At 55.3% G+C, this 12,027-nt stretch overlaps 1 protein-coding gene across 2 annotated transcripts in view; it reads right to left on the reverse strand.

Annotated features, from left to right (window-relative positions):
- The window catches only part of SLC6A6 (solute carrier family 6 member 6), a 73,222-nt gene that overhangs the window by 18,549 nt on the left and 42,646 nt on the right, over positions 1-12,027 (reverse strand). For both annotated transcript variants that reach the window (XM_037523652.2, XM_054699996.1), the window contains 2 exons: positions 6,708-6,840; positions 411-545 (listed from right to left, as the gene is read on the reverse strand). In XM_037523652.2, coding sequence (XP_037379549.1) covers positions 411-545; positions 6,708-6,840 — 268 coding nt within the window. The remainder of the gene's footprint in view (positions 1-410; positions 546-6,707; positions 6,841-12,027) is intronic.

The following is a 12,027-nucleotide window of genomic DNA, read 5'->3' on the forward strand; positions in this document are numbered from 1 at the left end:
GTGGACTTTTGGTGTTTGCCCCTTGACCTTCAAAAGGTCACCAACTCTGAATTCGATCCTCAGCCAAGGAGCCAGCCAATCTACAATGTCCACGATACAGGGCTCCAGCGGTGCGGGCAGAGGCCAGGTCCAAGGAGAAGAGCAGCTCAGAAAGATTCTCTCTCTCACCTGGCGCCATGCCTAAAGCAGACACTATAATTGGCTGGCCTCAGGAGGCCTCAACGTGAAAAGATACACACAGCTGGAAGGTCCATGAGCGCCGTGAACAACCCGCCACAGCCCAGTGGAAAAGTACCAGGGCCGGCGGCCCAGCTGGATGCTGCACCCAAGAACCTCTGAACGGTGCTGCCAGCTCCCGCCACACCCTGCCCAGACCAGCCCTGGGGAGGGGACCGCCTGCCCCGCGGTACCTGTGGGTCCTCGAGGCGGCTGATGTCGGGGTACAGATAGAACTTGATGCCTGCGCCCGCACCAGGCAGCGTCAGTCCACGCACCAGCAGCACCAGGAGCATAGCGAATGGGAACGTGGCTGTGAAGTAGACCACCTGCGAGGAAGAACAGGACGTCAGGGGTGCCAAGACGGCACCGAGCACCGAGACGGCTCTGGAACCAAGATTCTTATCACTTGCTCTGTCACTTGGACACGTTGCTCAATCTCTCCGGGCCTCAGTTGCCTCACCTGTCACCTAGGCACCGGCCTCATAGATTTACTGAGACTGGATGAGAAGCATCTACACGTCTTTGCTGAATACGGAGGGCCTGCACAGACAGCGGTGGACAGAAAAGAAAGGAAAGCTCTGTCTTCGTGGAACTGACATTCCCAAAGGGTGGAGAAGGAAAATACAAAACAAGAGTGAACTATCACGTGTGTGTGTGAAAGGCTTAGCCAGGAGGTTGGCACTTGGCCCCTAGATCACATCAGCTAACCCTGTACCTGTGAGCGTGATGCACAGCTAAGTGCATCAGTGTGGGTGCAGACCCCAGCTCTGTCCCCTCACTTGCCGTGCGACCTCAGCCATGAGGCTGAACCTTCCTTGGCCTGTAGCCTCATGTGTGAAACAGGAGGTAAGAACCACGGCAGCCCTCATCAAGGCTGTTGCTTGTGGCACCACTCAAACAGCAGCGGCATGCAGGGACTAAGACACGGGCCTGCCTGGGAACTTCAGGGCCCCCTGGCCTGCCTGGGAAAGGCCCTCCACTTCCTGGGGACTGGGAGGCAGGCCCCCAGGCTTCCCTGGGTCAGGCAGCCCATCCCAGACAGGCCAAGGTCAGACATGAGGTGGGGGCCAGAGGACCAGGCTGGCCTTTCCAACCCCAAAGACCTGCCCTCCTCTCCCTGTGAGGGGGAATCTTGAAGGTGCCTCACCAACAGGTGCTGGAATTTCTAGCAGGGCACCAGCTGAGAAAGGCCTCCGTAGGCACAAGCCCCACACTGTCACTCAAAGAGGCGCAGGGGCCTCTCTACAGAGGGCTGGCTGCACCAGAGCCGCGGGGGCGCATCCTTTGGAGCATGGGTACAGGGACGGTACTTGGCTGGTGAGGATCTCGCAGCAAGCACAGTCCACCTAAGTTGCTCAGCTGCTCAGAGCCTCTGACTCCCAGAGGGTCTTAGGGACCCACTTCACTGGCGAGGAAACAGACCAGAGCACAGAGGAGCATGGCGGCACTGCTGAGAGGAAGGGGCACGGCAGACCAGGCCCGTGGACACCAGGAACTGAGACAGGCAGCCTTCTCCGTGACCACTGTCCCTTCCAGTGGGAATAAGCAGCCAAGGACTTTCAAAATGGGGAGGAAGCTCTTAGGTCTTTCCAGTTCTGCTGCCCCCAGTCCATCACCTCCAGTCAGCACTTATTAAGCACTGTCTGTGTACCTGGGCTATTCAAATGCACCAACTCACGTCACTTGGTCCTGCCTTAAGCCTGGGAGGTAGTTTCACGGCCTTTTGAAGGTGAGGATACAGAGACCCAGAGAGCGACAATGCTTGCCCAGGTGACCTGACACTTGGGTGGCAGAGCAGCTCCGTCCTGCTCTGATGATGACCGTGGAGGAGAATGGATTCAAATCCTCCCAAAGGCCAGAGGGAGCGTGGGTAAGAGCTCGAGCTCAGCGAAAGGCTTGCTGGGAGACCTCGAGCAAGCCCCTGCCCCTCTCTGGGCTTCATCTCCCCACATGGACGGGGAGCAGGGGCCAGATGAGGCTGAGGTTCCCTCCAGTTCTTCTGCTCCAAGGGGTGGGGGTCAGGTGGCGCAGACAGGGTTGGGTCTGTCCTGCCCTTGCCACCTCCCAGTGTCACATCTGTCTACCTGTCCCATGTGCCCACCTCGCTGGCCACACATGAGGAGCCATAGATGCCTCTGCAGTGCCTGTGTCCCCACCCCTACCCCGTCTCCCTCTGGGCCTGTTTCCACAGCCAACTTATTTCCATCCTTATTTCCTTCTCCTTGGAGCTAAAAATCCTCATGATTTCCCCAGGACAAGAAAGCAGCGTGTAGGGTGGGGGCAGGTCAGGAAGCCACAGAGGGGGTGAAAGAAGAAAGCAAACCTGCCTGCCCCACAGGCTGCTCCTCCCTTCCTGCAGACAGGCCCCCCGACATGTTCCCACCTCTGGGACCCTGCAGTGGGCCACACCCGGGACTTTTGAACAATAGCTGCTGACAGCAGGCCCTCCCCAGAGGGCGGCCACTTCAAAGCCAACCCACAGGCCGGGCAACCAGGCTGACTGTGGCCAGAGGGCTTTGTGTCAGGGACACCGGACACCTCTTGGGGATGGGGGTGGCTTCCTTGTTTCCATGTATTTAATTTATTTAACAAGCACTCAGTAGCACTTACTGTGTACCAGACACTAAGAGCTTTGTGAGCCTGAACACATGTAATCCTCACAAGCACCTGAGGAGATAGGTACTATTATTACATGCACTTTCTAGAGGAGGAAACTGAGGCCCAGAGAGGTGATGTCGTCTGCCTGGGGTCACACAGCTAGTAGGTGGCAGAGATGGGATTTATCTAGGCCTCCTGGCTTCAAGACCCCTCAACCTCTGTGTGTGTGTGTGTGTGTGTGTGTGTGTGTGTGCGCGCGCGTGCGTGCGCACGCTGCTTCTCCCCAAATCCAGAGCAGAACACCCCAGCTAGTCCCACCACCTCAGCTGCCTCTTTGGAAAACTGCCCTTGTTTTGCAGAATTCTCCACTCTAAGGCTGAGCCCCTGAGAGCCCTTCTCTCAACTTCTCCGTGACTCCCCTGGGATCCTCGAGGGAGAGGCTGGTGCCAGGCGCCGCCAGTGGGCCTCTGGCGCTGGCCCAGCAGGCTTTGCCACGGGACATGGTATTTTTCCACTCTTGCTGGCGAGCCTCCGTGGCTCCTCTGAGCCCTCGACCCAAAAGCCCTGTGGCCCAATTGCTCTGGAAACTTGCAAGGACAACTCTTCCTCCTCCCTAGAGATATGGGGAGAAGGTGGCCTTCGAGGCAGGAGGAAGCTGGGCTGACGCCCCAGCTTCCTCTGGGGGTGAAGGCCTGGGCAGCTGGGTTACCCCTCCCAGCAATGAGGGATCATGGGTTATGTCTGGCCCCAAGGCAGGGCCCAGCAGATCTCAGACACCCCCATGTCAGGGGAGAACACAGGCTGTAGGCTGGACCCCACCTCTTGGCTTCTAAACACAGACAGGACGAGCCTGCCCAGAGGCTGGTGATCAAGAGAGCATCTGTGCTCACATCCAGGAATGTACCCCCTTGGAGCTGCACTTCCTGTGTGAGGCTCTGAACTCCTGTCACAAGTGGCAAGAGCAGGACCCTGCCAGCATCGTGCCCCACTGCATGGCCAGGCCAGCACAGAACAGGCGGCAGCCAGCAGCTGGAAAAGCAAAAGGCACCAAGGTCAGGAGCTGGATGGCCCAGGTTCAAATCCTAAGTTGGTCACTGACAAGCTGTGTGACCTTGGGCAAGTTCATTAACCTCTCTGCACCCATTTCCGCGTGTGTAAAGCAGGACCAATAAGCACACACACAACAGAACATCATGAGGATTAAACAAGCTAATCAACAGCACTGAGAGGGAGGGGCCTGGCACTCGTGTGCTGCACAGCATCTGTGGCCATTATCACTATTTGAATGAATTAAGCCACAGCATGTTCTGGGCCAAGTTTCCGGCCCTTGGAATGCTGAAAATCACAAAAAAGGGAAATTGAGACTCAGAGAAACACTTGAACTTGTGTCCTGAGTCTCTAAGGCCTGGCTCTCCCTCCATCCAGCCCCTGCTGGACAAGTGTCAGCCACTGGAGCAGGGCCCTGGCCAGCATGGGGCCTGTCCTGCTGCTGCCTGTGGGCCCAGCACCCACGGGGTAAGTGAGCCTGGTCCGTGCCAGGGCTGGAAGCCATGGCCGGTGGCGGCAGGCCGGCCATGGGGCTAGAGGAAGTCCGCTGAGCCTAGCTGTGTTTGTCTTGGCTTCTCAGAGCTGGCCCAGGCCCTGCTATTGTTCTGGGAACCACGCCTGCCCCTCAGGGGCCTGGAGCCGCCTGAGGAGGAGGCTGTCTCCAGGGGTGGGGTAGGGGAACCTCTGTCAAGTCACGTCTTCGTTGGCCACAGTGGCAGCCTAGCACCCCCTACTCCTGCCTTAGAGCCTCTTCTGTCCCTTCACACCCCTCTCAGACGTGGCTCACTGCTCCTGATGGACACTGGCCTTCTCCATCCTTCACAAGGGGCTGCTCATACACCTCCCGGCCTTTGCATTGACTATTCTCTCTCCTGGGAATCCTCTTCTCTCCCAGATATCCACATGGCTCACCTCCAGACTTGCCTTCACAGCTGTACCCCCCTAATGGCCTTCGTGGTGACCCTTCCTGACCATCCTATTTATAATTATACCAGAACTCCCTGTCCTGCCTTGCCATGTTCTTTTCTCCCATCGGTCTTACCATCAGACTCCTATATATTTTAGACACTCATCTGGCAAAGCCAGCGGATCTGGCCTGGACTGTCTGCGTCGTCTGTGTGTCCCTGGCCCCATCCATCCATCAGCACCCAGCAGGTCAAGTCACAGGAGCGCAGAGTGGGTGACTGTGACTCCAGCACAGCTGGGGTCTATGTGCTCTAGAAGCTTCCTGACACTTAACCTAAGTGGGGAAATGGAGGCAGCAAGAAGGAGCTGGTGTTCACTACACGGGCTCTGCCCTAAGCTAGGTCCCTCATACCCCTCACCTTAACCGTCACTACTGCCCATTTTCCATGCGAGGAAATGGAGGCATGTTGGATAAGCCACTTGCCCTTGACTGAGCTCAGTTCCCTCATCATTTAAAGAAAGGCAATGAAGTGGGTCGAGCAAGGTAACGAAATGGTAAGAGGAAATGGGATGACACAGGTGACGGCATATTTCAAGGAGGTGGGGTACACGCCCTCCACCTCCACTGTCCCTGGGAGGGACGTGGGGGGTTCTGAAGCCTAGTCTGCTTCCTCCCCAGACTGCATTTTAGGACTGCTGGGAGCATGGCATGCAGGCCCCCTCCAGGAGTGCTCCCCGTTTCTGCCTCTGCAACTTGGGATCCCAGATCTTGCCCCACAGTGGCCAGCAGTTAATGCTACGATTTGTTCAGACCCATAATTTCGCCAAAGGACTCTTCACAGGCGAGAACACGGTCCTTCACGCTGATCTCAGTCACATGCAAGGCCCTTCCCGAGCGACCTCACTCCCAACGCCACCTTAATATACAACTGGACTCCTGGGCTTTTTCATCTTAAGGAGTTTTCCCCCGTCAAGATACGGATGATGGGGGAAGGACAGAGAGGACCTGTAAAGGCAGGCCGGCTGTAGCTCAGCGCTCTGCTCAGGGTCACGCCTATCTTAGCAGACCCCCTCTGTACCGACCGGTCCTCAGTGACCCCAACATCAGCCTGTGTCTTGGGTATCAGGCCACTGTTCTGCTCTGTTAACAAGTAACATTTTGTTTATAGGCAAACATTTTCATTATTGCCAATATACCAGTTCTACCAAAAACTTTAATGACAAGCTAACATTTTAATTATCAGCTACCATCTTTGTTAATAGCTAACATCCTAGTCACCGTGTAACATATTAATCAGCAGCAAATATTTCAGCGATGGTGAATACTCTTAGTTAACAACTAACATTTTGGTTAGGAGCGAAGGACTTCATTATCATTGAACAGTTTCCTTAATAACTAACATCTTAGCTGCCAGATAAAATTTTACTTGTAAGGTAATTCAGTTAGTCTGACTTGGCAGCGCAAATCCCCGCAGTGCTTCTCCAGTCTCGGCATGTGGGTCGTGGGGGATGCTGTTCAACAGCGATGCTGATGCTGTGGGCCTGGGGCAGGCCCAGGGCTCTGCATTTCTAATAAGCTCCCCAGGAAGCAGAAGGTGAATGAAGTCAGAGCTAACTTTGCAAGGCAGGAGTCCACATTATTGTGAACAGTTCCCAGCTAATTTGTCAGTTACAACTTCAACCTTTGTTGTCTGCATTAACTGCCAGCACCTCTATGGGAACCCCAGTGAGTGCAGCTCAAATTGGGTGGAGGGGAGTTTTTCGAGCTATTGGTTAAACATCCAGAGCTAGTCACTGGACATGGGGGAGAGAATCTTGGCCAGGAAACGGGCAAGTGCTTCCGGAGGACTGATGTGTCAGCACAAGTCCCCCGCTAGGTCCGGCCAGTTGGGAGAAGGCCTCCTGTGAGGCAGGGGAGGGACAGAAGGACAACTTACTTTCCCCGTGGACCTGACGCCCTTCCAGATGCAGAAGAAACAGATCAGCCAGACGAAGAGGAGGCAGAGAGCCAGGTCCCACTTCAGAGAGCCGGGGTCATCGATGCCGGAGGACAGGCTCAGCACATTGCGCCTTCAAGCAAACAGAGCACAGGTCAGTCAGGCCGGCGGGGGTAGAGCCAAGGCCTGGGCAGCCCCTAGCCAAGCCACCTGGCCACTCTAAGCCCTGGAACCCCGTTGTTCTCGGGGCACAGTTCACCTCATGTCAGAGTGTGGCATGGCAACGAGAAAACCTGGTTCAACTCGGCCAAGCCTCAGGCAAGTTAAGGAACTCATGAGCCTCAGTTTCCTCATCTGTCAAAAGGGTCCTGAGCCCTGAGTGACTGGGGATCCTTCTTCAGTACCCTCTTTGACCAAACATGAGGTTTCAACTCAGCTTCCCTGTGCCATCACTGGTTTGGGTTAGTTATCCCACCTCCCAGACCTAGGTCTCATCTCTAAAATGGCAACAACCCTCCCCCATACATACCTCTTTTATTATTTGCTCCTGTTTTTTAATCTAGGTCTCTCACTACTATGTGACCTCAAGAAGATAGTGTCTGTTCCCTCCGTGGCTGCACTTCGCCCACCCACCTCTTCACAGGAACTGTTGTTAGGAGACCCACGTCAGCACCAACTACGGCGTGGCCAGAAACTGACATACATAGTCCTTGTGACCTCCTGCCATCAAGGAGGCCAGGACAGCTCCCAGCGCAAAGCTGGCACCTAAGCAGAGCTGGTTTTCTCCTTGCTCCTGGCCAGGGTGGGGAAGGTCTTGGAAGGAGGCGGTCAGTAGCTTGACGGACAATGAACCCAGGGCAGCCATCAGCCCTGCGCAGCGTTGCACGGCAGAGTCCAGGTCTTGGAGTCAAGAACCCGTGACCAGCACACACTGCATGCCAGCACCTACTCAGACACATCCCGAGGGCAAGTGGCATCAGAAACCAGGGCAGGGACCATGACACCTAAAGCCCAGACACTGTCCCTGTTGTCCCAGAGCTATGCCTGCTACAGCCGTGCCCAAGGGCAAGCACACGGACTTGACGCCTGCCCCGAGTCTGATACTCGCCTGCCCAGTGCGTCTCCAGGCCAGACTATGGAAGACGGGGAAGTGGCTCTCCCGGGGAGGGCTGGTTTTCTTGCTAAGGAAACTATTTGAAGACCACTCTTTCAGAAAGGGGACTGGAACTTTGAGCCTCAGTTTCTTCTTCTGCAAATCACGGTAACAGAGATCCTGCCCCACGATGTTGCTTGGGAAAGCAGCCCAGACCATCTCACTCTCAGCCAGCTGGCAAGATGATCCCCAAGGTCGAATCCGGGTTCTTGGACCACCCATGACATCAAGACTTTTTCATTCCTTTCCCTTTTGTTTCAAAGAAACTTCCACATGGGGATCTTGAATAAAACCATGATTCCCATCTCAACTGGCTTTCAAGAAAGGCCTTTCTTCGGGTTCACTGCTATGATCTCAACACATAGTAGGGGTGCAATAAGTACCTAACGAGTGAAAGAAAGACCTCAACCAGGATGAACGGCAAGTTCACTGTCACTCTGGATCAACCCATGAGACATGGGCGGGCGTCCCTACCTCGGATGGCATGTGCACGCAGTGGTATCAACAATACAAGGGCCATGACGGCCCCCTGGCACAGGCCTTGCCAGCTCACCTAGTCCAGGCAGCGATCATGCACCCATTTTACAGGTGGGGAAAGTCGAGGCCAGGGTCCAAGTGCCCATGGACACACAGTCTAGCAGGCGGCAGAAACCCCACACGCAGGCCAGTGCTCTCAATACACCAATGAAGAGAGAAAATAGAGCTTCAATCATAAAAAGAATCTCAAGGGTCTCCCCTGGTGGCGCAGCGGTTGAGCGCTGGGCTGCAAGGCTGCCTGCAGCCTCTGCAGCGCCGGTTCATTCCCCGGCCACCGGCAAGGGTCCCACAAAAAAAAAAAAAAAAAAAAGAATCTCTAGTTTCTGCTGCAAGCCAGGTCATGTGGGAGACACAGGAGGCGGCCATCGGTCAGTCAACTCCCGGGTGCACCTGTACTAGCTTTGCACCCTGCCTGTGTGCCTCCAGAGCTCAGCACCTCCCATGAGGCCCATGGCTGCCCAGCAGAGTGGCAGTGGCAGAGGAGCCCTTTCCACTCCCCACCTTGCACCCTGGTGCTCCAGACTAACCGCAGGTCGTGTCTGGCACCCTCACTGTGGACAGCCAAGCCCAGGCTCTCACAGGCATGCACACAGTAGGTGCTCAGCCAGTGCTGAGGAGGTGCCCCCATCATGAGATGGGAGGCTGGCTGGCTGGCTGTGGGCAGCAGACCAGTGAAGGCGACCACATGCATCCAGTGTCACATGCTGGGTTCTGCACCATGGCAGTCCCTGGCAGAACCCCACTGCGGCGATGGGTGACATTCGAGACTTGTGTCTTTGACCCAGCAGTTCCACTTTTGACTCTAGTCTCTTACAACTATCACATTTGGCTCAAGACAGGGCGCACCCCAGCTATTCATCACGGCAATGACCGGAGAAACAGGAGGACGACAAGTTCCCTGTGTACTGATAAGGAGCTATAGCCTGGAGATAAAGTAGGTGCACCAAGCAAGGCGCCCACAGACGCTCCCCATTGTGTGAGGGGAGGGGTGGTGCACAGGGACTTGAATAAACCGAGGACTATTTCTGGCAGGATACACAAGAGGCTGGGGAGGGGCACCTGGTGAGGATGTGGCAGAGGGGACTTGAGCACCAGTTAGCTTTTATTTTTAACTGTTTGCATATTTATAATGTGCACACATCACTTCTATAAAATTTATTTTAAATTCTTGAAAATGTTTGTAATGGGCCGTGCAGACGTCCTAGGAATGGAATGAATTGTGTCTCATCAGTCTGGGGTTGTCATAACAGAGCCCTATGCGGGCTGCGTGCCAGTGACCAACATCCTTTCCAAAAGCATCTCAGGGCAGCAGTGCGGGTCCGCCTGAATTGCTTTGCAGGGGACCCATTTTTGAAGGACCCTCCATAAGTCCGTTCTGTGTCGCACTCCGGTGGCCTCGGCCAGAGCAGAGGAGCTATTGAGCCCTCCCCCTGCAGAACCCAGGAGTGGTCAATAAAGCAGAGTGCACTGCCCCCCCCACCTTCTAACCACCCAGAAGACTGCATAAGTGACCCCAAATCTGGCCATATCTGTTCGATAACACCATCCCTGTCTGGGCCCCCCCATTGCTCCCCAGACTATTTCTGCAGCCCCCTCACTGGTCTTACAACCTCCATTCTCGCCCTCTATAGCCTCTCATTAAGAGGAAATCTATCAATACCCCAAGTCAGGGCAAGGCCCTCCTCTGCACCACATCCTCTCAAGGCTCCCTCCTTCCTGGCCAAGAGGGCCCTCCTGACCTGCCCTCCTTTTGGCCTCCCTGAAGGGCAGGCAGATAATCTATATCATTCAGCCCAGACACTTTAATGCACGAGGGGGAGCGTTAATAAGGAAGCAGAGGGTGTAAATGGGATGTATCTAGGATAAACTGGATGTACACACTGGGACCTCACTCTTGTATTGCCTGTTCACTTCCGCTTTCAGCCACACTATTTTCTGCTACGTTCCCTGAACTGGTTTTCTGTGCCTGCCTCAGGACCTTTGAACTGGCTATCCCCTTGGCTACTCATTACATGACATGCCACACCCACCCACTTCAGGTTTCAGTTCAAATGCCCCTTTGCCAGGACTGCCCTACCTGGCCGGGCTATGGAAAGTGCATGCCTGGCTACTCTCCTGCCCCTGCCCTGGCTTTATTTCTCATCACTTATCATGGCTGTCATAGTACAATTTTACTTATGCTACTGTTTAATGTCTCTCCTAGAATGTGATCTCTGTGGAGGCAAGGCTTCTGTCTGTCTTGAGCCAAAATAGTGCCTGGTACCCACTAGGTGCTCAACAGACATTAGTTGAGTGAACTATTATTAGCCATTTGGTTGACAAGGAAACTGAGGCTCAGAGGTTCAGGTATTCTCCTGAAATCACTGTGCTGAAAATCAACCTTGGCCTGGTTCCTTTTTTCTGATGCCACCCTGGGGACCAGCCACCGTATGCTGGGTCCCACGTTGCCCTTCAAGAGGGCCTCCGGCGTCCCAGGCTTCTCCGCATCATGAACAGAGGGAGGAGACCCAGAGGTGAGCTGCATTCTTGTCCAAGAATAGTAATGATTCATTCCAGGGTGGGATCTAAAAAAGAATCGCCTGGACGTCTGTTTTGAGTCGGCCGCCCCGCTGCCGTCCAGCCGGCACTCAGAGATGTAAATACGTCCTCCGAGTGGGCCAAATCGTTTCCTTTTGACTCCCGGCCAGCCATTTATTGGCGATGGCTCTTCCCTGGAGACCAGCGGAGGCAACAATTATAAAAAAGTCCATCCGCCTGAGCATGGGGCCGCGCAAGTCTTTCCCCAGCGCCTCCCCCTGCCGACAGCTGCAGGGGAAGATTGGCGGAGCAGGGCTTGTTTGCAAATATGACTCATTTCTTTGATTCTAATAACGTCTAATGATACGTGCCGAGTTCCCAGGGGGCTCCAGAGGAACTGGGGAGGAAGGCACGGCTCCAGCCTGATGGAGGGCAACTGGCCAGAGCTGGCCCTGCCCGTCTTGCAGGACTGGGTGGGAAGCAGGACCCTGGGGACAGAGCTGACCCCAGAGCAGGGATGGAGCGAGGCAGTTAAATTATGAACCTGGTGTGAAATGACCGTCTCATGGGCCCCGGTGGCTTTCCCAGGGATCTGGAAAAGGGCATCGCACAGACTTGCGCTGAGACTGCAGCTTTAGCTTGGCCCAGGGGTCCAGGCCAAGAGAAAACCCAACTCGTAAGCTGACAGTGGGGTCACATGCATGCATGGTACAGTGTTTCCTGTGATGGTGGGCTTGCCCTGGGCCGTGATGGGTAAGGACACAGACAAGTGGACTGGGTGGCATCCAGGGTTGGCTCCGTCTAGTGACGTGTGTAACCCTGGACAAGATGCTTAACCTCTTGGTGTTCAGGGTCTAACCAGACGCCTGGCATCTGGAGGCCGTCTTCAGCACACCCCTTGCCTTAGCGCTTGAGGTGCCAGGCCCACCCAGCAGGTCATGCAGCTGGGTGGGAGCCAGTCAGCCCTCCAGGAGCACCACCCACTGTACCCACTGCCTCCTCTTATAAAGAGGGAGATCAACAGGCCCTGCCAGGTCCAGAGCCAGGAGGAAGTCAGGGCTCCCACAGAGCCTTGTTATCTCCGGCTCCAGGGAGCTCGCAGCACCCGTCAGG

This window comes from Talpa occidentalis, unplaced genomic scaffold (genome assembly GCF_014898055.3).
Source record: "Talpa occidentalis isolate TD23 unplaced genomic scaffold, MPIMG_talOcc4v2.1 talOcc4.10, whole genome shotgun sequence".
NCBI lineage: Eukaryota > Metazoa > Chordata > Mammalia > Eulipotyphla > Talpidae > Talpa > Talpa occidentalis.